The sequence below is a fragment of the Gossypium arboreum genome, chromosome 12 (assembly GCF_025698485.1).
Source record: "Gossypium arboreum isolate Shixiya-1 chromosome 12, ASM2569848v2, whole genome shotgun sequence".
In the NCBI taxonomy this organism is placed as follows: domain Eukaryota; kingdom Viridiplantae; phylum Streptophyta; class Magnoliopsida; order Malvales; family Malvaceae; genus Gossypium; species Gossypium arboreum.
In genome coordinates, this window is record NC_069081.1 from 91,530,711 (window position 1) to 91,558,302 (window position 27,592).

General features: G+C 33.4%; 6 protein-coding genes across 7 annotated transcripts; 2 read left to right on the forward strand and 4 right to left on the reverse strand.

The window, feature by feature from the left end:
• Positions 1–53: 53 nt before the first annotated feature.
• LOC108479543 (bifunctional fucokinase/fucose pyrophosphorylase) lies at positions 54–7,670 on the reverse strand. Its single transcript, XM_017782216.2, has 8 exons — positions 7,594–7,670; positions 6,270–6,329; positions 3,640–4,340; positions 2,856–3,220; positions 2,650–2,776; positions 1,547–2,560; positions 669–1,402; positions 54–597 (listed from the first exon to the last, which is right to left on the reverse strand). The coding sequence occupies exons 3-8, from the start codon at positions 4,184–4,186 to the stop codon at positions 208–210; spliced, it is 3,177 nt and encodes a 1,058-aa protein (XP_017637705.1). The 5' UTR covers positions 4,187–4,340; positions 6,270–6,329; positions 7,594–7,670; the 3' UTR covers positions 54–207.
• Positions 7,671–9,684: 2,014 nt separating this feature from the next.
• On the forward strand, positions 9,685–10,302 carry LOC108480033 (calcium-binding protein KIC). The gene has a single exon (XM_017782933.2). It carries the CDS (start codon positions 9,821–9,823, stop codon positions 10,190–10,192), a length of 372 nt encoding a protein of 123 aa, XP_017638422.1. The 5' UTR covers positions 9,685–9,820; the 3' UTR covers positions 10,193–10,302.
• Positions 10,292–12,810, reverse strand: LOC108480032 (serine/arginine-rich splicing factor RS31). Of its 2 annotated transcripts, XM_017782931.2 has the most exons (6): positions 12,684–12,810; positions 12,390–12,541; positions 11,207–11,319; positions 10,892–11,121; positions 10,529–10,804; positions 10,292–10,444 (listed from the first exon to the last, which is right to left on the reverse strand). In XM_017782931.2, exons 2-6 carry the CDS (start codon positions 12,493–12,495, stop codon positions 10,414–10,416), a joined length of 756 nt encoding a protein of 251 aa, XP_017638420.1. In that variant the 5' UTR covers positions 12,496–12,541; positions 12,684–12,810; the 3' UTR covers positions 10,292–10,413. The 2 variants fall into 2 exon arrangements, with proteins under 2 accessions (XP_017638420.1, XP_017638421.1); XM_017782932.2 differs by lacking the exons at positions 12,390–12,541; positions 12,684–12,810 and adding an exon at positions 11,454–12,173.
• Positions 12,811–14,146: 1,336 nt separating this feature from the next.
• LOC108478344 (pentatricopeptide repeat-containing protein At5g08510) lies at positions 14,147–16,550 on the reverse strand. Its single transcript, XM_017780796.2, has 2 exons — positions 15,437–16,550; positions 14,147–15,352 (listed from the first exon to the last, which is right to left on the reverse strand). Exons 1-2 carry the CDS (start codon positions 16,367–16,369, stop codon positions 14,756–14,758), a joined length of 1,530 nt encoding a protein of 509 aa, XP_017636285.1. The 5' UTR covers positions 16,370–16,550; the 3' UTR covers positions 14,147–14,755.
• An 812-nt stretch (positions 16,551–17,362) lies between these two features.
• LOC108477354 (ATP synthase delta chain, chloroplastic) lies at positions 17,363–18,370 on the reverse strand. Its single transcript, XM_017779868.2, has one exon. The coding sequence runs from the start codon at positions 18,330–18,332 to the stop codon at positions 17,490–17,492; it is 843 nt and encodes a 280-aa protein (XP_017635357.2). The 5' UTR covers positions 18,333–18,370; the 3' UTR covers positions 17,363–17,489.
• A 3,070-nt stretch (positions 18,371–21,440) lies between these two features.
• LOC108477695 (protein TILLER ANGLE CONTROL 1-like) lies at positions 21,441–23,977 on the forward strand. Its single transcript, XM_017780206.2, has 5 exons — positions 21,441–21,900; positions 21,996–22,041; positions 22,169–22,668; positions 22,763–22,874; positions 23,692–23,977. Exons 1-5 carry the CDS (start codon positions 21,895–21,897, stop codon positions 23,709–23,711), a joined length of 684 nt encoding a protein of 227 aa, XP_017635695.1. The 5' UTR covers positions 21,441–21,894; the 3' UTR covers positions 23,712–23,977.
• Positions 23,978–27,592: the final 3,615 nt, after the last annotated feature.

Sequence of the window (27,592 nt, forward strand, 5' to 3'; positions counted from 1 at the left end):
ATCCGTCGAACCAAAACCCACATATGCTAATAATAATAAAAAGAAAAAGAAGATGATGGAACTTTCTAGTGTTTCATTTCACAAATGTTGTAAAAGAATAGTATTTTACAATACAATGAATTATATCGTCTATTAATTATTAGATAGAGGCACCAATAACCCAAAAATAAATTGTAAAACAAATATGAAAAATATCGAAAAAAAATATTAGTAGATGGTCCAATTGTAGATTACTGAATCAAATTCTGGGTTTTTCCATAACATGCTTCTTAATTCTTTGGCACATGTGGCATTTTTGGCGAGTAATAAGGCAAAGCCCCCCCCACCTGCTCCCACAAGCTTGTAGCCAGAGCAGTACGGGTCGGCAAATGCAAACAGTTTATCAACATATTCATTGCTACAGTATGGATCGAGTTCTTGATGCAACCTCCAAGCCTCCAACATGATTTCGCCTAATTTATCGACATCACAGTTCATCAAAGCTTCCCTACCGATCTTAGCTAATTCAGTGAGTCGTTTGATGCTAGATACGAGAAGGTTGTCTCGTCGGAGATACCGGAGGACTACCTTTTGTAGGACTTGATGTGCTAGTCGAACCTGCAGGGTCGTAATAGAATAACAATTAGAATACGAAGATCTAAGCATGTATGAAAGACTTGATTACTTACTTGACCGGTAAATACGACAAGTAACCGTTCCTGCAATTTTGAAATCAGTTGAGAAGATGCCACGAGAGGGAAGACTTGGAGACGCAATGGTATTCCAGGGTAACTTGTTGTAAATTTGATTCCGGGATATAAACCTCCGATCTGATCCTGCCAACCACCGCCCGTTCCCATGAGCTGCTCTAGTACCAAAACAAGCCTGGCAACATTTTCGTTGCTGTCATCACCACCAATGATTTGTAGAAGTCCTTTCACAACGGCAGCAGCTAAGATGCTAGAAGTTCCTAACCCACTGCCCCGAGGTACGTTAGCCCATGTCCTTATTCGCAAACCATTTGATACTAGAATATTTTCATGAATAATTTCGGTTACTAGCAGTGCAGATTTCACGAGTCTAAAAGGATCATCACCGTCAAAAGGAGGAGCAATTGAAGTAAGCTCTTTAATATATAGCTCTTTTCCAGAATCATCGATAATCAAGACTCCGTTTGAATTTGTCGTCTCTACTATAGTGCCAATCGGAAGAGAACCTTCCAAGCTCATTGCCATATTAAGAACACAACCAGCACGTTCTAAACTCCACGGAGGTGTATCGCTCCAGCCGCCAACAAAGTCTACTCGAACCGGTAGCTCGACTTTCACTGTTTGTGGACAAAAAGGCTTGTCCATGGATCCAACATGGTTATTGTTCCTGAAGGCCAGAGTAGACTTGCTGCCAGAGGACTCTAAGAGATGTGCTGAACCAAGGTGAAAGATCAATGGAAATAGACGTGAAATCGAGAAATAAAGAAAGGGCAATACATAGAAAAAGCTGATTTACAAAGATACGAACAATTTAACATTTTCTGAAGCATATTTAAAGCAAATTCATTTGATTTTACCTCCAAAACCGTATCTAACGGCTGATGCAGTTTCATCAGCAATTGAAGCCCATACTTCATGTTCTAACTGATAAGCTTTCGTTTCCTCTCCGCATGCTCGAAGAAGATCAACTTGCACTTGATATGCTCGGCTTTTGGGAAGAATCTTAGAATTTTGCTCGATAAGTTTGGGACAAAGGGCTAGGAAGTCCTTACATATTTCAACACCAGAAGTCTCTTTTTGTAAAATTTCTTCACACAACTGAGATAAATCACGACCAAGCATGCCGTAGTTAATGCAAGCCTTAGCAATTCCAGCTGCGAGATCTGCTTGATGATTACTGGATCCAGTGCACATTTTTGAGAAGTCAATCGATCTATGCAACTCCTCGAGACTGATTCGAGGTGAGTTTCTCCACAAAGGAAGATAGTGTAGGTTTTTTCCATCACTCAAACCCATCAACCACATTCCCACTCGAAGCATCTCAAAGTACGAAAGAATGGGAAATAATTTTGCATTCCACAAGCATTTTTCTTGACTGCTACTAGAGCTCCATAGATCGTTTTCCTCGATACCTAAATCGTGCATGACCTTCTCCCAAGGTTTCCCACAAAAGGTTCCATCCTTTCTAAGAGGGTTTTTCGGGTTATCATGGATACCACAAAATACAATCACTCTTTCAATACATCCTACCAAAGGAACTTCCCAAAGGCAATGGCGGTCCGGAAGCATGAACTTTATAGAATTACCTGCCATATTATCACTGTCCTTTGGAACATTCATACCGACAACTATGGACTGGGAACCAATCTGGCTTCCACTTGATATGTTTGAGTCGTATATTAGAGAATCTTCACCAATCGAGACACCATCAGCAATTTTACAAGACAGGACAACGGAAGATGCTGCAATGTCTGAAACAGTGGTTGCTGGAATAGAACATAAGTGTCTTCGACCTACAAGCGCTGAATCAGATGCACTAAGGTGATCCAAAACTTCACTCGAAGTTCCAAAATGTAAAAACGAAAAATCATCTGCAATTGAAAATGACAATCAATAACGAGAAATCGAGAACTAAAACAAGGTTTTTGATGCTTTAAAGACTATTTATTGTCCAACATACAAGCACAGTAGCTGAACATCCTTTGTTTTCCCAATTTGTTGACCAATGCTTCACCCAAAGGGCGATGTCGTAACCAATCATGCTTCGTAGGTACCCAAGCTGCCACAAGATCTTCATACAAACTCATCTGGATAACAATAAAAAACTCGAAACAGTTAGAATTACAATACTGAGACACAGTTGAAAGTTTGGGTTTAGTTACTTGCCTCTTTTTTTCTTTTCAAAAGCTCGAAAATCAACGGTTGACAAGAACAAGCAAGCTTAACAAGCTCCACCCATGCATTGCCTCTAATCGCTATAATCCCAGTATCTAGCAATGCTCTACCGTCATCCAAGATCGCCTGATTCTTAACAAGCTCATCTACACTAGGTTTCTGAAGTAAATTATCGACTAAACTAACCGTGTAACTTTCATCAAAAATCTCAGATTTTGATGCCACAATGACACCATGGTTAGCAGCTATATCGAGTGTTATAGGCACGGTAATAATGGTCGAAGAATCGGGTGGAAGAATCAAAGTAGAGGCATCAAAACATGGAAGTACATCACCAGTCATAGTAAATACTCCACCTACACAAAATTAACCTACTTGTAAGTGTCCGATACAGGTATGTGTCCGAATGTAGTCGAATTTTCTATATTTTTCATATTTCGAGGTCATATTCGCATATCTATGTTATATTAAACCTAATAACCTACTTGTAACTGTCAGATATGAATATGGGTCCGAATATCATCATTTTTTCTACATTTCTACATTTTTTCATGTTTCAAAGCCATATATGCATATCCATGTGTCGACTTAAACCCAGTAACCTACTTGTAAGTGTCAAATATGAGTGTGGGTCCGAATATCATCGAATTTTTGAAGGTTTTCCAAGATTCGAGTTCATATCCGTATATCCATGTGTCATATTAACTAAACACAGAGGTTAACACTTAACAATAAGAACTTTCTATCGTTTCACAGTGAACTAAATTCATTTTACCTTCATTTTTGAAAGCTTGTCGAGCACAAGAAGCAATTGCAAGAATATGATCGAATAACAACAGTACCGGGCCGTCAGGGTTATCGGCAGCTAAAAAAGGAAGTGGTAAAAAGACTTTACCCATCGGATTAGCCCATGGAACCCTTTTAGAATCCCCACCAGCATGAAGTAATAAAATATGCTTTTTACCCATTAAACCAACAGCATCATCTCCTCCATTAACAACTACCCCTGTATGTTTAGTGAGGGCGTGAATGGCATTGAGTGTGGCAGCACCGGATCCGATCCGTTGACCTTCTGGGTCGGGTACGGTGAGGGTAATAGTAGAAGGAGCAATTCGACCCATTCGTTTAGCCCGTCTGAGTTGCCAATCATAGAGTTGAGCTTGTTCAGGACTGGCAGCTGTTAAAACAATGGCATCCCATGTTGGAACCCGAGATGGGTGACGCACCGACAACCTTAAATGGTACCATGATTTACGAAGGACGGTGGTTATGTCGGGTTTCTGTTTGGTTCTGGGTAATACTGTTTGTGGGATAGGATCCATTTTTTTGAGAATTTGGGGTTTAAATTAAAGGGATTGAGAAGCGGTTAAGGGGAGATAAAGGAGATGAAGAAGATGATATGAGGGATGTTGGATGTTGGATGTTGGGTTAACGATCATGTGGTTTTCGGATCCACCATGCTCCTCCTTGCCTTTCCTGTAAGATTAAAAAAAGAATAAGAATATGGCATCGTCCGGACTTAAACCGAAGACCTTCAGTGTGTTAAATTGACGTGATGACCAACTACACCACGACACCACCTTATGGCACAATGTAACATTCTTATATATTTAAAAACAAAACATTTTTTAAAAGTTATTAAACCAAAGTGTTTAGAACTAGACAAATCATCAAACCGGACCAATGCTTTAATTAAACAAACTAATTTCAAAATAGAGAAAATTGGTTTCGAGTGATTCATGAGTTAGTTAATCGGTTTAACCCTTCTCTTTATATCAGCGCCTAACTAGATTCTTATAAATAAAAGAAATTTGCGAAAAATCCTACATAGAAGTATATTTTTTATGTAATTTTATTAGGAAAAAACATTTCAACTTAATGATATTGTTATTTGATAATGGTTTAGGGTTTAAGATTATTAAAGAAGGGAATTTGGATTAAAATCAAAAGGAAATTATACTGAAAAAAACTAATCAAGGTTTTTAATTGTCAACATGTTGTAATGTTTTATTGATGTTGAAGCTAAAGTTTTTATTGTGTTGATAGAGCTTTTCCTTCAACGAGTTATGTGTTTGTTATTTTTTTCCCCCGAATTGTATGAGTCTCATTCATTGAATAAATTAATAAATTTCTCTTTCAAAAGAAAATTATAATTAGATTGGTGGTCGAATTGATTAGATCATTAATTATCAATTCAACCGATTTAATCACCAAACTAATCAATTCACTATTTAAAAAATAAAAGAAAAATCAAGAATTTTGTTTTAAAAGAAATTATAAAGACTCTTTCCCAACTTATAAATAGAAGGATAATATGCTTTATTATACTCGAACCCATGTTCTTTTGTATAGGAACAATATTTATACCAGTCAAACTAAAATTCAATTAATAATTACATTATCTAAAGTTAGATATTCATTATTGTAACATTAAAATTTAAAATTTAGATTTAATTTCTTCCTTAATTCGTTTTGTTTATTATTTTGGGCTAGGGCATCACCATAACATGGGTTTAGGTTTTAAAAAAAAGTGGACTAGTTTATAAAGAAAATAAATAAATTGGGTTTAATTTTTTTTGGGTAAAAAAATTTAGCCTAAAATATAAAAATTGTTATAAAATAAATATACATAGAGTAAAGAACAAAGTGTAACACCCCTAACCCGTATCCGACACTAAAATAGGGTTACGGAGCATTACCAGAAATTTCAGAACATTTTTAGATAATTCATGATATTTACTGTTCATAGTGAAACTGTCCACTTGAGTCATAGTCACTAAATTATTTATATCTTGAGCTACAGAACTCCAAATTAAGTTTTGCTAATTTTCTCTGAAACTAAACTCACATATATCCTTACCATAAAATTTTCAGAATTTTTTGTTTAGCCAATAAGTACAGTTTATTTTTCAAATTCACCGTTGTTTCGCTGTCAGACAGTTCCGACCCCTCTTCACTAAAGATTAATTATTTCCTCATACAGAATTTAGATAATATTCCCGTTTATTTCTTTTGAAAATAGACTCATCAAGAATTTTAAGCATATAAATTTAAGCCTCTAATTATTTTTATTAAATTTATTATGATTTTCTAAAGTCAGAACAGGGGAACTCGAAATTATTCTGACCTTGTCTCACAAAAATTCAAATATCTTATAATATGAATTTTTTTTATTAGACCATTTCTTTTATGTAAAACTAGACTCAATAGGATTTAATTTAATATTTTATTCAACCTCTAAGTCAATTTCCATAATTTTTGGTGATTTTTCAAATTTGGACTATTGCTACTGTTTAAAACTGTTTTAGTGAAAAATGTTGATAACTAAATTTATAACACCTTCACTTCCTTTCAATTAAACCCTATACATGCTATATAAACCTTAAAATGCACAATAAAATTTACCGAAGTAATCTGGATAGTGTGCCCTGATGTATTGACCCGATCCACCGATTTCTCGTCAATCTACAAAGAACATTTAACATACAAGAGTAAGCTTATGAAAGCTTAGTAAGCTCATAGGCATAGAAAAATAAATCTTACCGAACATTGCACATAATCATATAACATTTAATTTCACTAAATCCTCCTATAAATCACAAAATCATTAATAAACTCATTTGATTGATTTCAATGTCACTATTCACCAATTCTTGATCTTTTGGGCCCATTTCTCATTTACTTTTCTTAATCAATTTAGGGAACGGTTACCGAATTGAGTACTTCGTTATCATAATGCCATAGTAAAATTATGGTCTTGCACATAGTCACATATCACACACCGAAGCCATAGCCCAACCATGATTTTACACGAATCACATATCACACTCATGCCATATCCCAGATATGGTTTTATATAGTAGCACATATCACACCGATGCCATATCCCAGATATGGTCTTATACGGAAGCACATAATCACATCTCTCCGATGCCATAGCCTAGTTGTGGTCTTATACGGAAATCACATATCACATGTTGCCATGGTCCAACTATGGTCTTTTCTGTCTATTCGTCTTAGCCACTGAACGAAAGCGCTCACATCCGTTGGTCTACTTAATTTGTACTTTTATTCAAATATCATTTTACAACTATCACAGTTTAATGACATTCATATGCAATAATATACTATATCATTCATGAAATTTTCATATCAAAACATTAAATTTAGCCATATGAACTTACCTGAGCAAATTCACAAAAGTCATACAAGTTCAGGGACTAATCGGCTATTTTTTATTTTTCACTATTCACTTCGGGTTCTTGATCTATAATTGTAAAATCATTCATTTATTAGCATTCATTTCAATTTTACTCTACTTCACAGTTTATATCCTTTAATTCCATAAATTGCACTTTTGCCTCAAATTTTACAGTTTTTAAATTAACCCATCAATTGAGCTAATTTTTCTGAATTAATACTTTATTTATTCATTCTAAGCTACTACAAAACCTTTGAAAATCAGAATTTCAGCACCAAACCTTAATTCACAACTTTTTTACAATTAGGTCCTAAAATCAATTTCTATCAAAATCACTTAATAAAATCATCATATAATAAAATAAGAACTTCAATTCCATAATAATTCACCATAATCATACATCACTTATTCATGGTAACTTTTAAAGTCACCCATAAAATCAAAAACTAATGAATTAGATAGTTAGATCTAATTGTAAAAGTCACAAAAATATAAAAATTACTAAGAAAAAGTAAAAATTGAACTCACATATGTCAAAATATGAAAAACCAGCAACTTCCAGACCTCTCACGGCGTTTTTGCTGAAGGAAAATGATGATATCTTTAGATTTTTCTGTTGTCTTTATTTTATATTACTAACCTTTATACAATTTCCAATTTTGCCCCTTGTTCCCATTGCTTTCTTGCTTATTTCATACCCAAACCGTCCAGTCATTACCCTTTGGGTATAATTGCCCTTTAAATCCCTCTTTTTTAAATACTTAAGCTATTTCCTCACAATTTAACAAATTTTACACTATTTTTAATTTAGTACTTTTTAATTAATTGACTATCCAAATGTTAAAATTTTCTAACAAAATTTTAATACTAACTCAATGACACTCCATAAATATTTATAAAAATATTTATGGCTCGGCTTATGAATTTTGAGTTCTCGATACCTCGTTTTAGACCCAATTTACTTATTAAATTCTTCTTCTTCTTCTTCTTCTTTTAAAAAAAATCACAAAATTCACTAATTCAAATTTTTTTCTAAATTCACACTTGACCCATAATTATTAATTTATTAAATTTTCAAACTTACTTGTCGGATTTAGTGATCCCAAATCACTGTTTCCAATACCACTAAAAATTGGGCTGTTACACAAAGAAAGTAGGAGAGCAAAAGAGCATATTTTATTAATCAATTGTAATATTTACAAAACATCTCTAAAGTCATGTACTTTTAATAACTATTAGAATTTAAAGTACATCAACATTTATCTTAATTTTGATGGATATCCACTTAATAAGATATTTATAACAAAAATCAATTTAATTGATTTTTTTTTCGTTTCATCCAATCTCTAACTCACAGTCCAAAACCAATTCTCATCTATTAGCGGCTCAACTAATTATTTGAAATCTATCAGGCGGATTTTTGATTCAATCCAATTTTGAAAATTATGAAAATAGTGTATCAATAAGTGTTTATCGTTACGTGTAATCGAAACACATTGTTATACTCTAAGAAAATAAATTTAAAATTTGAATTCTTTAAAAATATTATTAGAAGGGATAAAACTTTTTTAAAAAACCTGAATTTTCATAAATTCAAAAAAAAAATTATATCCCTTAATATTGCATGTTATGAATAAAGATTATAGTGGCTAAACCTTACCAAAATAATAATCCATTGCAGGTAGATAAATAACTGACCTTGAGAGACCAAGAAGACTGGGCTTTTTGGAGAGACCCCCAGAAAACAAATTACAACGGGGACTCGTATTTTGGAGGAAGGGATTTTAGTCTTTTTATCTATATTTGTAATGACTGGGTTTCTCTCGTACCATGTAACATGTAAATGTATTTTGTGTGGATTTTGTTCGGTTTTTATTTATTTATTATGAATTTTTATATTATAGTTAGTCGAATATATATTTATATTTATAGTTAGTCGTACCATTTTAAGTCCGTTCATATTTTTTTAAAATATTTATATTATCTCATATTTCAAATTTTATATATAGATAACATTTTTAATTCTTACACTATAATATCATATATTATTATAAATTTAAGTTTTATATCCTATAAATATAACATGATATAATAATATATTACACAAGCTTAAACATTTTTACTCAAACGTGAGTTTTCGATCTTGGAAAAAGTTTTCAGTAAGCAATAAATATATATTGAATGTGATGTAGGAGGACATGGATGACAATTATTTCCACAAAATATTATTTCTCACCTAACACCATAAATTGGAAGGACAAAATGATGCATGTGAAACATGTAACGATGAAATGGGACCTCTAATTGTTACAAGGTGAAGGTAAGTTTGAGTATTCCCAGTTGAAGTCCATTTAAAGGATTACGGTCGTCTTGCAAAGTTGACTTTGTAGGTTGGTTTTTGTATGGAAATATCATTGATAGGAGCTTCGTAGAAAGCCTAACATAGGACAAATTCCTTACGTCAAAATGGATTACATCGCACCATTATCCCCACATACGCACCTTCCTAGAAACTCATCTCTTGATTTTTGATGGTGAAATCAAATAAATAAATAAAATCCCCTTAATTTAGGGCTAAATATAAAGGCGGAAAACATGTTTTACCCATCATGAAATGGATCTTAAAGAGGCTTTTTTTTTATTGAAATCGTTTGAGGACAAAATGAGGTCCAGTGTCACATCATCATTATCAATGGTGAAACCCTTATATAACACCCCCCTCCCATTCATGTTGGTGTAACCATTTCAGCAATAAATGGAAAACAAGGGAAGAACGACGACGAAGAACGAATATGAAGATTTGTTACCTGTGATGGCTGAAAAGCTTGACGTGGAAGCTTTTGTTTCCGAGTTATGCGGTGGGTTTCGTCTACTAGCAGATGAAGATCGAGGGTTGATAACTGCCGAGAGTTTGAAGAAGAACTCTGCTCTTTTAGGTATGGAAGGGATGAGCGAAGAAGAAGCTTGGGATATGGTTAAAGAAGGTGATCTTGATGGAGATGGCGCATTGAACCAGACCGAGTTTTGTATCCTTATGGTTAGGCTTAGCCCCGGAATGATGGAAGATGCCGAGACGTGGCTCGAGAAAGCAATTGATCAAGAGTTAAGGAAAAAAACCTCAGCTTGATCTTCTCCTTCTTTTGGTGTTTTAATGGTGTGTGTTTGTATGATTTAGTTTATGTTATTGTACTGCAAGTTGATTTGTTAATTAATGGACAAAGCATCATTTTAATCCAAGCCAAGTACATATATTAACATGAACAATAGGTTCTTAAAGTACATACCAAAATACATAGAAAGCTAGGCATAGAGCTACGAAATACTTTTCACCGTTAATCTGATGCCCTTCTATGTTCGGGACCTTCGAACAGGTGATCGGCTGTAGATTCAACGAACAAAAACGATCTTTCAAAACATTATGTAAAAGAACAAGAAATGAAAAATAAACGGCCTTAATCATTACCTGCGGTATCTGCCATATTCAGGACTCCTATGCCTCCCGTAATCAGGACTTTTGCGTCTGTCATAAGCAGGACCATTATAACGTTCATAAACAGGACTACGAGCTCTACCATAATCAGGACTTTGTCGCCTATGGTATACAGGACTTGGGGACCTCCCATATGGACTATCTCTACGTCTATCGTGACCTCCTCTTTTAGGACTATCGTATCTGTTATCCCTCTCATCATCATCCCTTAAAGCATATTCAACAGACACGACTCTGTCTAGTAACTTGCTGTAAAGGTATATATAGTACTTTAGGAGCAATGACAATGACCGCAAAGACGAGTAAAAAAGAAAAGGTATATTTAATTATTTCTACCTCCTTTGTGTAGCCTCGAGAGCTTTGGTAGCATCGTCTTGTGTTGCAAACTGAACAAACGCAAAGTTTCGCCTAATGCGAACATGAAGAACCTTCCCATATGGCTCAAAGTGCCTTAGAATATCTCGTTCCCTAGTACGGATTGGATCAAAGTTGATAACAAACAAGGTTTTGGTGGGTCTCTGATTTGTCACTGATCTAGAACCATCACCACGTCGACCACGTTCACCCTGACAAATATTAAAAATCAGAAATTACAGCTTTCATTCCCATTAAAACTCCAAACAAGCAACAGTAGAAAGAACAATAACACACCTTAGCCCACTCCACAGACAGTCGCCGTCGGTCATAACCAAAAGGAATATTATCAAGTTCACGAATAGCATCTTCAGCATCACGTTCATCCTCGTAATAAACAAAGGCAAATCCTGCAACATAAACTTATAATTAGTGGCAAAAGTGACAGGTTGTATAATCATCCTATACCTTCACAATTAGTGGTACATTAACTAAATCACAGAATTTCTTTATCCCTTCAAGAACTAAGAAAAATATACGAAACCTGCATACATGTGAAGGAAGGGGCTGATGCACATAAGGATGTAGAAGCGTTGCATGATGAACTTAAATCAAGATGGTGACATATTAAAGGTTAAAATTCCAAGTTATTCAGGTCTGAGACATCATTTGCAAAGCATGGTTGGCCATTCAGACAGCAGGAAGTTCAGAAATGGAAGAGCATGGCATGATAATTTGATAAGGTCCCCCCACCAGCCAGTGAGGAAGTGTGAGAAGTAACATGATCGAGTGAAGAAAATGCAGGATGATGCCATCTGTGTGAGTGGCAGGAGAACAGGAAGGCATGAATATTTCCATTGCAATAGAAGTTTTTTTTGCAGAAAGATGGCGAGCCCTGATAGAAGCTCGTTTTCCCTTAGTATAAGTTCCTGCGTCAAAACAAAGACTTAAACCGGAGGTTTGCTCCAATAAAATTGAAATCCTGCTGTGATCACATTTACAGACCCCCTCTAGATGCTGACATGACATTCAATCCCAAAGCAAGGTAAGTGCCCATTCAACTATTTTTGTTCATTCAAACATCAATGTAATGCATCCTTGTGTAAGGATATATGCCGGATTCGTACTCGACAAATCGCTCCACCGGGTTTCATTATAAGAGAAACTCCACTGGAGCAACTCCATCATTTCCAAATAATACAGAACGATTATATATATACACGCATACATGTACATGTATATACATGGTTAACATAAGAAGCAATGTAATAAATGTGTTATGATCAGCCAACTATCAACAAAATATATAAAGGCGACGATGAACCAAACCAAAAAAAAAGAAAGCATTTTAGATTCAGAAAGGCTTAAACCCAGTTAACCGACAATCTAAAATAAAAGAAATATTATATTCATTTAGCTAATAATATTAAAACCATAATCCCAAAAACAGGGTAACATTTATTGTTTTCATATATATTACCAGATTTCATATCAACCCGTTCGATCCTCCCGTATTTTGAAAACAAACGCTCCAGCTCTGATTGCCGAGTCTCGTACTCGAAGTTCCCCACAAACACAGGCCTCATTGTTTTTTTCACCAAAAGAATCGCACCTTTATCCTTTAACAGATACCTAAAGCAAGAATTAAGGGGGAATCAAATTACCACTACTGTTTTGTCTTTAAAAACAGACCGTTGCGTTTTCTTTCGCTTTCTCAGGAACCAAACAGACAAGACAAGATAACGGGAAGGGGAAAAAAGGGCATGGAGAGTACCTTGTGATGAAGCGATAAATGTCATTAAGCCCTAACGGAAAACCCTAAATAGAGAGAAAGCGTGTTTGGAATTTGTGGGTAATGAAAGGGACAAAGGAAATTAATAGTTTAAATTACACATAAGCCCTAAGGATAAAATGTTTTACAAGTAAGTACATTTGGAATCTAATCTATTGTTTCTTTTAAATTTTAATTTTTACGATATGTAATTTCGTCATTTGAATAGCTATATCTTTATAATTTTTAAATGATTAAATCAAAATTTTATCATTTTTAGGGAGACCAAAGTGTAATTTTATATTTACTAATTTAAAATTTAAAAAAAAATTAAAAAGCTTAAATAAAAAATTTTCCATTTTAGGGAGTCGGGGCTTTGCCAACCCCTTGACTACACCTTTACCATGGAGACTCTTGTAATAGGAGACAAATTGTATTTTACCCCACTACTAAAAAAATTAACAAATCATTTCTTGTATGTTAGTTCAATGAGCAAAATTGGGTCCTTCTATTAAAAGTACCATCTACTTTTACTATTAAAAACTACTCCATGTACGTCTGTACGGTGTACACGTGACACGCTATGTATAACTATTTAGTTATTTCATCAGTTAAGCCAATTTTTAACATAAGAAATGGATGAAATTTTTAATAGAAAAGATCGGTTTGCTCTTTGATCCAATCTATAAAGATTAATTTGTTCATTCCTTGAGTAAAGAGGGGCAAAATGCAAAATAACTCCTTAGTATAGAGGTTCCACGATACTTTTATCGCAATATGTCTTCTTTTATTTTAAAATATCACACTAGTAAATTTAAGAAAGAAATTTTAAGATGTTAACAATTGTAGTTGGAATTTTGAAATACAAAAATTAAAGGATTAAATTTCTAATAATTAAAATAGATAGACTAAATTTTAAATGTAAGAAAATATAGGGAATTTAAGCATATTTTAACTAAGCCCTCAAAAAAGGTTAATTTAGGGTTGACGTTGCCATGGTCATTTTTAACCGTTGGATTAAAACTCCATCAAGCGAGATGCAATATTATCCGCTAGAGGATTAAGGGCGTAACTTAATTGAGTTTCAATGGGCCTATGGAAGGCCTAAAAAGTAGGCTGGTTTTCAGGCCAACATATAAAGAACCTATTGGGCTATAGGAAAATTACTTGGCCCATTTAAATGTTTAAGAAACTACCCTAAACAAAAGATTATTTAATTATTATTTGACATTTAATATATTAATTTGATAAATTATTGAAAAATAATATAGTAATTAATTATTCTATTTTATTTGTTGCTTTTGTAATATTTCATGATGTTTTAATGATAATATTGAGTACAATTCACTTGTTTGAAAATATAATCTGGTTAACCCAAATTCAAACTAATCAATTTAATTTGATTATAAAATGTAAACAACTTAAACTTGAAAATGATTCGACTCCAAACTAATCCAAATTCAGAATGAGCAAAAACTAAAATATTTTGAACTATTAACCCGAACTCAAGTTCCAAACCGGAATTAAGCAACTTGAAATGTTTGGGCCAAAAGAACCCGACCAACTAACCTGAATGGCATGAACCAAATTAAACATTAAATGATTCAAACCCGAAATTATACAAAAAAAAATTTAGAATCTAAATTTACCTAACACATATTAATCTGAATTGAAATCAACCCAACCTACTCAATTCCACCTAGGCAATTGTGGATGGTAAGATGGTACCCACCTTCGGAGCGCTAATTTATGGTAAATGCCGATGCTGCTATGGATGTAGATGAGCAAGTCGCAGGCTTGGGAGTCATGGCTCGAGATGCAGACGGCATGGTGATGGGCGGTCGAGCGACAAGGGTGCTATTTAATTTCCGAGGCCCGTTCTTTTGCTCGATACTTTGATTATTTGGACTTTGTTTTTGTACCTAGATCGGCAAATAGATTGGCCAACCTAGATAACATAAACGAGGTTCGGTTTGGCTTATATTACCCAGCCAGCCTACATGACTCTGTAATTGCGGACGCATCTTTATTGTTCGATTAATGGAATATCCCTTTGTGGCCTTTTACTGTATAGTTCAAACTGTAAGCTCGGACTCAAAGTCAATTAATTTGTTTTGTAGCTTCATCACTATCGAGATCCGATGTAAGGTTTCGTATATTTCATCACATCTCGGATGCGATTTATCCTCCACGAGAAACTTATGCATTTCACCTCCCTCTTCAATGAAGCTATATCCAGCTGCCTTTGTAATGTGGCCACCTTTCATCATCTTCCTTAGCTTTGCAACACCGTCCCACTGCCCCCTCGATGCATATATATTAGAAAGAATAACGCAGTTTCCTGCATTCCATGGTTCGAGCAGAAAGAGAGGCTGAGCTGCTTTTTCTGCGAGTTCGACATTTTTATGGAAGCTGCAAGCTCCTAAAAGAGCTCCCCAAACCACAGCATCGGGCTTCATAGGCATGGTTTTTATAAGATCGTAAGCTTCTTGCAATGCTCCGGCTCGACCTAGGAGGTCTACCATGCATCCAAAATGCTCCAATTTAGGATTGATGTTGTAGTTTTTCGCCATTGATTCGAAAAGTTCTCGTCCTTTTGTAACCAATCCTCCATGCGTGCATGCTAAGAGAACTCCCACGAATGTGACATTGTCCGGTGCAGTTCCTTCATGCTGTTACAATCAATGAAATAAAACATAAAAGGATGAAACTGAAATAGGAATGCAGATGTATCCGGAGTACAACGAAATGCTAACCAGCATTTGCTCGTAATGCTCGAGAGCTTCGATTGATTTTCCATGAAGGGCTAAAGCCATGATCATTGAATTCCAAGAGCACGAATTTCTCCTCTTCCCGATCTCATCAAACACCCTTTTCGCTACTTCGATTTTACCGCTCCTCGCATGCATTTCGAGGATAGTATTGCTAACATACAAATCCTCAAACAAACCATTCTCTCTTGCATAAGCTTCAATCCTTTCTCCAATCTCCAATGCTCCGAGACTTGCACAAGCAGGAAGCACACTAGCAATGGTCACTCGATTCGGTTTAACTCCACTCTCTTTCTCCATCCTTAAAAACATATCTAACGCACTCGAAAACTGCCCGTTCTGCGAGTAACCCGATATCATCGATGTCCAAGAAACCACATTCTTCTCAGGCATTGATTTAAACAATTCCAAAGCTTCCTTCATATCCCCACACCTAGAATACCCAGAAATCAAAGCGTTCCAAGTAGGCACATTTCTGACACGCATTTCATCAAACACTTGCCGAGCAAACTTTAACACACGAAGTTTTGCATACATATCGAGCAAAGCGGTTAAAGCATAACAATCAAGACCAAACCCAGATTTGAGAAGATGGGTATGAAGGATCTGGCCATGGGAAAGGGAGGAAAGTGAAGCACAGGCAGGGAAAAGGAAGATGAAAGAATGCTGGTTGGGGGAACAGTTGTTGAAGCACATTTGGGAGTAGAGAGTGAGGCATTGATGGGATTGGTTAACTGAGGAGTAAGCTTGGATGAGCTTGTTGTAGAGGAAGACAGTTTTATTTGGAAGGAGATCGAAGAGGTTGTGGGCATATGGAATGTTTAGGAATCGGAGGAATTGAATGATGAGAAGCTGAGTTTGGTGTTGTTGCAGGCCAATTTTAAGAGTGGAAGCTAGGGACTGTTTCAGCTGGTTCATGACATATTTCAGCTGGGTGATTTCATAAAAATTGTTTCATCATGCATTCTTTGTTATACATGTAGTTGTTTTGTTGATCGAAAAGAATATCCTTTTAGTAAACAAGCTATTGTTTTGTGGCAATAATTTGTTTAGGTTACTCAATGTATACTACACTTCCATCGTAAGTGTATTATAATAAGAATTAAAAATCTTAACACACATGTATACTTATAAAACAACAGATGTAAAATAATAAATAAAAAATGTATATAAAATAAATTTCAATAATCTTCACAATTATCTCTTTCTCATCGAAATATAATTTAGATATCAAATAAAAATCATGTATAAAAAAAATACAATACAAAGACTAAAATCATAATTTCACAAACTTCAATTTGATAAGTAATGTATCAAATGTAATAAAGAAAATCGAGTAACAAGCACAAGATGGTATTTCTTTTCTTTTGTCGAGCTGCCTTAGATCAACCGTTTGTTGTTATGGTTTTTCTTTTCTTCTCTTTTCCCCTCGTTTTTCAAAGACCCTGCTTTTATTGTTGGGACGTCGGTGTTGTCTTTGGAGTTCTGCCGGTGATGGTGTTGATGGCGACTGGTGTAATTGCACTAGGCCTTGCCTGATGGCATTCGTAGTTGGTCTGTCAAAGTTGTGCCTCAGCCTTTGCTCCTCTACTGTTTGGAGATCTTCTAGGTGTCGTTATGACTCCAACAAGTTTTAGTGGAGGCACTATTTCTCAGGCTAGCTGCAAGGGTTGCTTCTCTAGACCTTAATTCTCTCTCCACTCCTTTAACTGCAAGGTTTTGGGAAGTGTTGTGGGATAAGCCTTGGGCTCATCTCCTTTGTACTGACTTTTTATGTTGATACTAAAAAAAGAAATACTAGCTGAGAAAACCAGACATACACTTCGAAAATACAATAATTTCTCTAGGATTCAAGTCCATCCTCATACATGCTGTCTATAAGCATTTAAATGGTGAAAGAAAAACTACATGTTTTCTGTCAAATCATGTCACGTAATATAATCTTGATTTCATTTCTGATTGCATATTTATTATAATGCAAGTAAGCTAAAAATGAAAAGAGTGTTGAAGTTGAAACAAAGATACCAATCATTGCATATTAATTATAGAGCAAGCCAAAGTCTGGTATTTTGGGTAGCTTATCAATAACCAAGTTCTTGACCTTAACTTTAACAGCACCACTAAGCTTTTGAACCTTTATAGCAATTTTAAACAACATGTCTTCCCCAATCATCTTCTCCGACGAAACCCAAACCTGTTTAGTCCCAATCAACTCATCGAAAACCCTCTCGAACTCTTCCAACACTTCACTTACAATCCCCAACTTGTTCTTCTCAACCATCATCTTTAACAAGTTAAAAAGATGCTTGTTAAACTTCCCTTTTTTAGCCAATTCCTTCATTGCTTTTCCCTTCTCTTGATCACCCAAAAACGGGTCATTCAAAAAAGCTTGAATTTGACTGTTTTGGAGTAGTCTCGAGAGCTTTCGTACGTCTCGTCGGACTTCGTGAAGTGAACCGGTGGATTGAGCTGTGTCTAATAGAGCTGCGGCGTAGCCGGTGGCGGGGGTTCGATGGACATGAAGGGATGATGAAGGGAGAAGTGAGGTGGGGTGGGGGAAGATAGGAGGAGCGGTGAGGTTTTTGTGGGTGAAAGAGGTGGAGATAGTGGTTGGTTTGGTGGTGGAGAAGAGAAGGGGACGTTGGGGTGACGGTGGAGGGAGGTGACGCGGTCTGTTGAGTGGTTTTAAGGGGTGCAATTGGCGAGGTGTTGAGTTGAAGTTGGCGGGTTTGAGGCGTGAAGAAACAGAGCTTGATAGAGGGTCCATGGATAGAGAGAGAATTAGGGTTTGTGACGTTTGTAGGAGAAAGAGTTGGGGATGATAAGATATTATGAATCTTCTTTTTGTGGTTGAAATTTGAAAACGTAAGCTTTCCTTCATCTTAATCCATCAGTTCATGGCCTGCCTTTTTCTTTATTATTTTGGAAAAAAAAATTCACTAATCTCTTTTTTAAATATAATTTCGAGGAAAATTTGAAAGCAAAATTCAAAAAAATAAAATAAAAAATCCTAAATAATAATAATTATTTATACTAACCAGTATTGAGTACTTGTAATAAAATACAGAAGAAAAAAACACATATTTGAACCTTAGCAGAGATATTGTTAAAAGGAGGAAGGGGTTGAACTCGAAGAGGATGTTAAGAAGAAATCAATAGTAGTTCATGAACCAATCATTAAATGAAAAACACACAGAAAAATAGGCAGAATTTTTGATAGTGTACATTGGCTCATCACCCATAACTATATAATAAACTATCTATATTCGAGATATGCAAGATAAATCTAAAGAGGCAGACTAATCATTGTTCATATTTGAGATGTTTAGGCAAACTTTAAGACAGGCAAGTAAGGATTTTGGTTTCTTCAATTCATATGTTGAAATTGCATTTGAATTATCCCAATGCAATAGTTCATGAGCATCATTTAGTTCATGAGCATCATTTTAATCCAAATTATAAACATACTAAATCCAAATCAATTTATCTAGTTCATGAGCACTTAAACATAGAATTAAATTTACATGCACCTGTCTTGATTTAGTTCAATTTACCGTGCCATAATATGACTTCAAAAACTAACACATATTTATATGTATAAAACCAACCAATATTAAACTTATAATCTCATTTACATTCAATCCACAAAATAATTATTATTTAGACACCCTAGGTACATGCCGACACAAAAGATAAACATCATCACATTTGAGTTCAGGATCGTTATTGGATGCTGAATCGGCGATCAAAAGTTAAGTACCTAACCTGCGCACGAAAAACAAAACCGTACGCTGAGTAAAACTCAATAGTATTTCTATAATCCGAATAATTAAAGACAAAACAATATAATAGACATAATTGAATATTTAAAACCATGTTTATTTATACAATAACATTAACCATTTAATACTCAAAACATAAATACATCATTTTATACCATATTCTTATTCAATTTTCATCATTTGCTATATAATAGCTTTTCACAATTTGATCCACATATCATTTGAAACAATAATAATATCCAATTCATGAATACATAATTCATGTACAATATTATCGATTATCAATCATTGTACCATTTTATTTAATTACCCCTATTAACACGACTCAGACTCAGACGGATACATAGATTCAACCAACACACTAGTTTGACACCCAGTGCCTCATCAGATAAATCCGAAGTAATAACTGCGCCCAATACTATATAAATTTGACACCCAGTATTTCATCGGTTAAACCGAAGTAAATTGGCACCCAGTGCCTCATTGACTCGAAGTCGAAGAAATCCCTAAACTCTTCCAATCCTATAGCATGCCATTTATATCCGACTCAACTTGATACAATTAATAGGGTTCCAATTCTCTTTCCAAATACAACAATATCCAATATCCAAATTTCACATTAACACATATATATATTTCAATTCAATAATCAATATATTCAATATGCATCTACCAATTCAATTCATTTCAATCAATTATCAAATATCAATTACTCACATCAACACTTACCATATGCATTAAATTGAATTACAACAATTAACAACTAAGTTCAGATTATAGAAATACAAACCAAAAATTTCGAGTTACTTCACGTCAATTTTATATTTCCCCTTTTTAGTTGATGATTTTGGTACGACGTTAGCTACGAAATTAAAACAATTAAAATTCATTAATACAACACAATTCAATTTCAGATATTCCAAATTTGACTCAATATTTCCTAATTTCCAATTTAGTCCCTAAACCGAGACTAATTTTATTTCTTTACAATTAATTCTATATTTTTATACAAATTTCACTTTAAACTAAATTTAACTCCCTATTTTCACTTAAAGCCCTAAATTTCAAAATTTTTACAATTTATTCTACAATTTAATCCTTTTCATTTCTAGTTTAAAAATCTATCAATTTAATCCCTAATACTAAAATTATTCAATATTAACAACATTTAAAAACTCAATAATTGCTAAAATTTCGACATGTGTTGGGTAGTACTTGACACGAAATCTCAAAAACATAAAAATTACAAAAAAGAGACTAAATTAACTAACCAATTGAGCTTTAAACCCTAGAAATCCCTAAACCTTGCATCTTTCTTTCTTTTTTTCTTTTTCTTTCTTCCCTTTCTATTTTCGGTTTGGCTTTGGCTTTCTATTCATTTACTTATTTTATTTTATTATACATTAATTTATTATTATTATTATAATATATATACTTAAATATTAATTAAACTTATTTTATTATAATATATATTAAATTTATAAATATCTTACCTTATGCCGACTTATTAAAGAATAATAACATAATTGCTTCTTTAGTCCCTTTTAATTTTTCTTTAATCTATAATTCAATTTTATCCTATATACAATTTAGTCCTTATACCTAATTACTCTTAATTCATACAATTTCACTTAACCAAAACTTAATTAACTACACAACTAGCTTTGTAAATATTTATTAAAAATATTTACGAGTCGGATTTACTGAAGCGGAGTCTCGGGAATGCATTTTTCGATACCCCTAACTATCGAGTTGTTATATATACCCATGGCATTTCTGGGTAAGAAGGGTTTGTGGACCCTTTGAGGCTCTTGATGGAGTCGCGATACAAAATCCAATCGAATACAGACACTTCAAGTCTAATATTGGGCTCGACACTTTATAGACTTCTCTTCAAAAGAGTCCAATCTCCCCTCAACACCCAAATAGACAAAAAAAAGAAAAGAAAAAGAAAAAAAAAAAAAACACCTCACAATGTGCCCAATTAGTGGAATTAGTGGAACCTACTAAAATCCCTAAGCAAGTATGAGCCAAGAGGGATATGGTTATTGGTTATTTCTTCAAGATTTGAATACATGTGCTCTAAAGATAACAGATATGTAACGTGTTTAAAGTAGAAGCTCAAAGGAACTTATGGTCCTTATTTCTTCAAACCTGTATTGTGGCCACCTATAATTATAAAGCAAACGATTGTGCTGTTTGCTCTACAATAATGAGAGAATATATGTATTCATAGACAGATTAAAAACTGCTCAAATTATTAGTCTTTTCCCCTGAAAACGAGAACAAATTAATTTATATTCTTTTTTCAAATGAAGTGAATGGAAGTACTCTTTTTTGCTGATAAACCCTGACCGGAGGGACCTTAGGTGACCCACCAAGGTAGCTAGATAGAGGCATAGCATATGTATGTCCCTTTGGAATCAGATATGGTTTAAAAGGAATCCAAAGCATCAGCCATGGTGGGAGGTGAAAGATTGAACCCTATAGGTTTCAAGGCAGCTACAAGAACAAGAACTAGACCCTTTGCTTTTTTACTAAAGTTTCCCCTACAAAACATTCCCAGCCAGTCCCCCCCCCCCTTCACTCACTACATTTTCTTTTGACACTTTGCCCATTGCATTGATTTTTCTCACCAAACAAAAGCTTGTCTGAAAAAAAATGAAGGTAATTTCAACATATCCATAAATTATATATTTCCTTTCTAATGAGTATATTTCCTCTGAATTTTTGTGTTTTTAATGTTAAATTTTACATAATAGATCTTCAACTGGGTGCATAGGAGATTCAATCATACCATCCTCAAAGGTTCAATTCCTATATATATATATATAATAACGGTCCAAGTATTTATATATTAATGCTTGTTTATTTTCATAATAATTCTACATTATCACATTGGATGATCATGAGAGAACTTTGGTATTTTGTGCAGATTGGTTGGCTCCAAATGTTAAGAATACCGATGAAGCCATTGTAATCGAGCAAGTAGCTCTGGTTGATGTGCTTGATGGCATTCTAACAATTGGCACCCTCGGTTTTGACCCTTTGGAATCGGGTGGACAAAAAGATTACGAAAACGATGACGAGCACGGGGAAGAACAACGATGTTCCGACGATAGTGTCGGCGATAACGATGATGGTGATGTTCATTTTGATGATGGTAATGAAGAAGTGAATCGGCTGATGTTCGGTGCTTTGGACCACGGTTTTAAGGACGAGGCAATGCCGGTTTGTGAAATTAAGGGCCAGTCTGGGAATCGGAGAAGAACCACATTGGCAGAGCTCTTCTCCGCAGACTCGCCGAGCGGTCTTGAAATGGAACTGAATTGTGGCAAAAAAGCCATTGTTGGAACAAAGCAGGGAAATTCTTTGGCTACGAAACTGGTTCCTCAAGTAGGAGAAGGTTCAGGTCCTATCAAAATGTTACAGAAAGTGAGTGGCCATGAAACCATAAACAAAGCTTTAATTAGAAAGTTGATTAAGCAAATTGGGTTTTTTTTTTTCTTTTTATATTTTGGTTTATTAGATGATGAGGAGAATGTTGAAAAGGAAGATCCATCCAGAGGTTGAAGGCAAAAGAGGGCAATGTTGCAAGAAACATGAAGCTTGTGAATTCGTTTCTTTGCTTCAATCTCAAGGTATATATAATTTTACTAACATTTTAGCCCCTGTTAGCAAAACCTTTACTAAGAACTCTCCATGATGCTGCCACCAATCTATTTAGGAGAATTCTCAAAAGAGGGTTAAGACACCACTGTTATTTTACTACTTTGTCAATACTCTCTCGGAAACCTTTCATTCCCTTTTATGCTCTCCAAATTCTCAAAAACCATCACTAGTGGCTCTCAGCACATCGTGTGAACCATCTTCAATCTCCGACCTTACATTCTGTGACGTATAGCTATCATTTTCTTCTTGTTGTATTATGTGTGAAGGGTTTGCAACTAGCTCTTGTTTGTACGTACTCCATGCCTCCATGGTTAGATCAAGTTTTTATTGCAACCTTTAAAAGGGTTAAATCACTATTTGGGACTTGAATTTGACAATAATTTTCGTATTGAGACTTTTTTTTTTCAAATTAATTCTTAAACTTAATAATTGTTCTCATATTAAAGTTTGAATTTTAAGGAAATATCAAGGACTAACTTGAGAAAAAAAATTTCAAACCTTAATATAAAAATAGTTGCCAAATTTAGACACTAGAGAATGATTTAACTCCTTCAGAAAAAAAGTTAATAATAACACCAAGTTAAATCCTATCACAAGGCCCTATAATAATCCCCCTCACATGGCTACTATGTCTGCTGCCATTTCGTTATTGGTAGGGACGAAATTCTCACTATCCTTTAATCACCATTAATGAATATCACATTCTTCACTAAGTAACTAAATTAGTACCAATATATATACACATAAATGAATTTGATATTAACTATTTCACTATTGTTGTTGCAGGTGCTGCTGCTACAGCTTGAGCTACGAGTTGATGATGATGATGACCTTGTGCAGCTGGAAATTAATTGTATTGTCGTGTTGTGCTTTAAATAATTTTATGTTTTAGTGTTTTCATTATGGACGAAGGGACGATGTTAATTCAATCTAAGCTATTTCTCATGTAATGTGTGAAATTTTGTAACCATGTGATTTTCCTTTTTCTTTTGTTACTTAAAAGTATCCATTGAAGCGAATTTGATGATTAATTTTTCGTAATCCAGGAAGAGGATTAAATCCTTGAGAACAACTTTTTGTCATTTTACCTAATTCTCGCGATTGTTTATGATTTGACCTGGAATTTGACTGAAAGTGGTTGATGGGCCTTTTCAGCTATGGTGTGTATTTTGGACTTCATTAATTAACTGGGTTCAGGCCTACATGGGTAACAGGTCTTTGGTGGATTAAACCATAAACAAACAGTTAATTAATCAGATTAAATTCATAAGTTATAGTAAGGCTTGCCTGACCTTTTTTTTAGTTTGAATTACTTTATATTTTATTATTTTTAGATATTATGTAATTTATAATACATAAAATTTAAATTTATAGTTATACTACTATAACATAAACAAAACAAACAAACAAAAAATATGTTAAGATGACTATATGTAAAAATTTAATAATTAAAATAAAATTAAAATAATATATATTTTAATTTTTAAAAAATTAATATAAAAGACCTAAAATGGGCTTGGGTTAACTATATACAAATATAGACGAGCATGAGCAAATTTTAAGCCCATATTTAAGATAGGGTTGGGTTGAGCTTAGGCAAACATAAAGTGCGTTAATATTGTGTCTAGGCTTGACCTATAAACAACTCTAATTGAATCTTCAATGTATGAATATTGTATCAACCAAGTCTTATCAGTTTAATGTCAGTATTGGTGTTAAATGCAAGCTCGGGTTTGGAATAAATATATTAAAATTTAAATATACGTATACTTATAACATCAACAACATGGATCTAACATGTTAAAAAAAAAAAAAAAGAAGAAGCAAATGTCATCGTCAAAATTTAGGAGGGTTATTTTGTTTAAAACGTCATGTCTAAGCTATCCATGCAACAATTATAGATATGATTAAATTTAATCCATGTGTTTCAAGGCTTAGTTTATCATTATTTCTCAAAAGTGTTTTTGAACAAAAATTAAAATCTTCTACTTTTATTTGTTGCGAACATTGTATAAATCGAATTATTCTGTATTTTAATAGATAAAATTTGTTAATCCAACATAGATGGGAGTTTGAAATGATGATAATATGGATAATCTCTATCCTTTTCACCTAAAACTCTTTAAATAAAATAATAATTATATACCAATTATATTATTTGAATTTTTATAAATGGTGACTCAAAGAAGCAAGAATTCAAAGCATATGCTATGTCTGGTGTAAGATTTATAGAACTGCAACTGAGTTGTTCAGCACCAACCAATTTTAATAATTTATTAATAAAAACACATATTTAAGATTATATATATATACACAAAAGACAGTACATATTCTTCATCTACTTAATAATATTAAATATTGCTAAAAGAGATCTCTATATGTATGATGTGCATGGGCTACCAATACAAAGCATGCAAATTGCTTCAGGTGTATGAAATTATATTATAAAAAGAAAAGAAAAAGAAAAATTCTGTCTGGAATCAAATCTTCAGATTAAGAAGGAATATGAACACAAAATTTCTTACCTAAATTTGGGGTTTTTTTTTAATAAAAAAATAAAAAATTCAAAGATACAAATCTAGCTATGGGTGTTAAAAGTGAAGAAAGCTTTATTTGTTTATGCTATTTTAATATATCCCCATTTTTGTTTCCTCTTTATTTTTATGTTGACAAGTTCATGTGTGATCTTTTAGATAGATATAGATTTTTTATGTCAAAATGTTGGTCCAATATCCAAATGGGACCAATTTACAAGCCTTTGTCATCAACTTAGTGGTCAAATTCATATATATATATATATATATAATGCTATTTTAATATACGTATAATAGAAAATTTTAATCTTCAATGTCTATATTTTTGTCAATTTGTTTATTATTATTTGTAGCTAAATTTAGAAATTACTCTTTCAAGAAAATTAAATCATTTTTTTATGGAAGTACTGTCTAAAACATTGTTTTTGTTAATGATGTTGGCATGGTAGCTCATCTGTACTTTATGCTGACATAATACTATTTATTTTATATAACATGTTAACAAATAATTTAAAATTTATCAAACTATTCAAAAAATTAATAAATATATAAAAACAAATAAAAATAACATGAAATGCACATAGATTGCCATGCGCACTGTCATGTTTAAAATTTAACATTTTAGTCAGTATTTCTGTTGAAAACGCATAAATTTATCTTTTTTTGAAAAGATGATGGTCAAATTTGACTCTTTTTAAAAGGTTGAAGACTAAATTTAACTAAAATAATAATAAAGGCTAAATTAACAAAACAAATTAAGGGTTGAATTTGTCATTATACCTTTAATATAAAAATGCTTTTTAAGTATCATTCAAGAACCAACATACCTTCAAAGTTTTAAACTCAATTCTGAAGAAAGTTTAGGGACGTCAGTTGAAGAGCAAGTGCCACACTACTACAAAGCTTTGTACATGTGATGGTTGGAACCTATGTTTTCTAGCATATAGAAGATCCATGAGCAAGGTAACACTTCGAGAGAGCACTTGATTAGCTAGTTCAAGTGATACCTTAGATGCATGACGCATCACGTATTGAGTTGAAGGTTATCTTTAAATGGATAATGAAATATAAGTCTATTTGTATCTAATGGGGTTCTAAATCATTATTTATGTGCAATCACTCTCAACAATTATAGATTTCACTTTTTAAATTTTTTTAAATTGAGATAATTAAAATCTTAAAGATAAAACAATTCTCCAATTACATTCAAAGAAAATGTAAGGGTTTTTGCTTATATTTTGGAGAGAAAACTTGACAGGACATAATATAAAGTTTCCCATATTAACAAATATGAAAATATTGATTGTTAGATACAAATAACAATAGAGAGAGTGAGTTGGGAGTTTTTTAATAGATATTTCACATGGAAGCAAATCCAAGTTGTTCAACTTTTCTCAGTCAAAAGCTAAGAGCAAATGGCAATGGAAAATGTGATATGATCCATAAAGCCTAAATAATTTCATGTATGTGGCTCTTAAAAGTACCATGGATTCAAAGCTGAACATATTCTTCCATCATTCAAAGATTCAAAATTGAAAAATATTTATATATATAAATATATCAAAGTCAAGAATCTTTACACCTTCCCCAAAGTGGGTTAGGCCTTAACTATCCCACTAGTATATGAATATTTTTTAATGCAAATTGTTAAATTTTTTTCCGGTTAATACTTAAATACACAGTAAGGACATATATTCTTATATCATATATATTACGCGTTTAAAGGGAATTATTGAAATTATTTACTCCTTTTAAAACTCAAACTTAGATGAATTCTACAAGTGAATATCAAACACTAGAACAATTACGCGTTTAATTTTTAAAATTCTAAGCTATGGGTACTTTCATTTCAACTAAAAAGGTTTAGTGTTGATTTCATGTAGGATCAAACCCAAGTTGGTAAACACAATTCCCAAAGTGTTTATGCTTTGTTTTGTTTTGTTTTGTTTGGTCAAAAAGATGATGTAAAAATGAAGACATAGTTTTAATGCTGACTAATTTGGACTGAGATGGTACAAAATCTATATTGCAAACATGATGTAATTGCAAACATAATCTCATGTTTGACCACAACATTAAAACCAAGAATGCAGATAATTATTTGATTAAACAAATTTTTTAGTCTAATTTTAAACAACTTAGCAAGTTTTTTC

What these genes read in the sequence shown, in the direction of transcription:
- LOC108480032 (XM_017782931.2), bottom strand. Translation starts at nt 12,495, where the DNA reads ATGAGGCCTGTGTTTGTGGGGAACTTCGAGTACGAGACTCGGCAATCA. An exon ending in TGTCTGTGGAGTGGGCTAAG is followed by an intron (nt 11,122 to 11,206) that starts GTGTGTTATTGT and finishes AATATTTGTCAG; the next exon opens with GGTGAACGTGGTCGACGTGG. An exon ending in GAATATGGCAGATACCGCAG is followed by an intron (nt 10,445 to 10,528) that starts GTAATGATTAAG and finishes TTGAATCTACAG; the next exon opens with CCGATCACCTGTTCGAAGGT.
- LOC108480033 (XM_017782933.2), top strand. Translation starts at nt 9,821, where the DNA reads ATGGAAAACAAGGGAAGAACGACGACGAAGAACGAATATGAAGATTTG.
- LOC108478344 (XM_017780796.2), bottom strand. Translation starts at nt 16,369, where the DNA reads ATGAACCAGCTGAAACAGTCCCTAGCTTCCACTCTTAAAATTGGCCTG. An exon ending in AGCATTACGAGCAAATGCTG is followed by an intron (nt 15,353 to 15,436) that starts GTTAGCATTTCG and finishes TGATTGTAACAG; the next exon opens with CATGAAGGAACTGCACCGGA.
- LOC108477354 (XM_017779868.2), bottom strand. Translation starts at nt 18,332, where the DNA reads ATGAAGGAAAGCTTACGTTTTCAAATTTCAACCACAAAAAGAAGATTC.
- LOC108477695 (XM_017780206.2), top strand. An exon ending in CAATCATACCATCCTCAAAG is followed by an intron (nt 22,042 to 22,168) that starts GTTCAATTCCTA and finishes TATTTTGTGCAG; the next exon opens with ATTGGTTGGCTCCAAATGTT. An exon ending in CTATCAAAATGTTACAGAAA is followed by an intron (nt 22,669 to 22,762) that starts GTGAGTGGCCAT and finishes TTGGTTTATTAG; the next exon opens with ATGATGAGGAGAATGTTGAA.
- LOC108479543 (XM_017782216.2), bottom strand. Translation starts at nt 4,186, where the DNA reads ATGGATCCTATCCCACAAACAGTATTACCCAGAACCAAACAGAAACCC. An exon ending in GATGTTCAGCTACTGTGCTT is followed by an intron (nt 2,561 to 2,649) that starts GTATGTTGGACA and finishes TTTCAATTGCAG; the next exon opens with ATGATTTTTCGTTTTTACAT. An exon ending in TTGTCGTATTTACCGGTCAA is followed by an intron (nt 598 to 668) that starts GTAAGTAATCAA and finishes ACGACCCTGCAG; the next exon opens with GTTCGACTAGCACATCAAGT.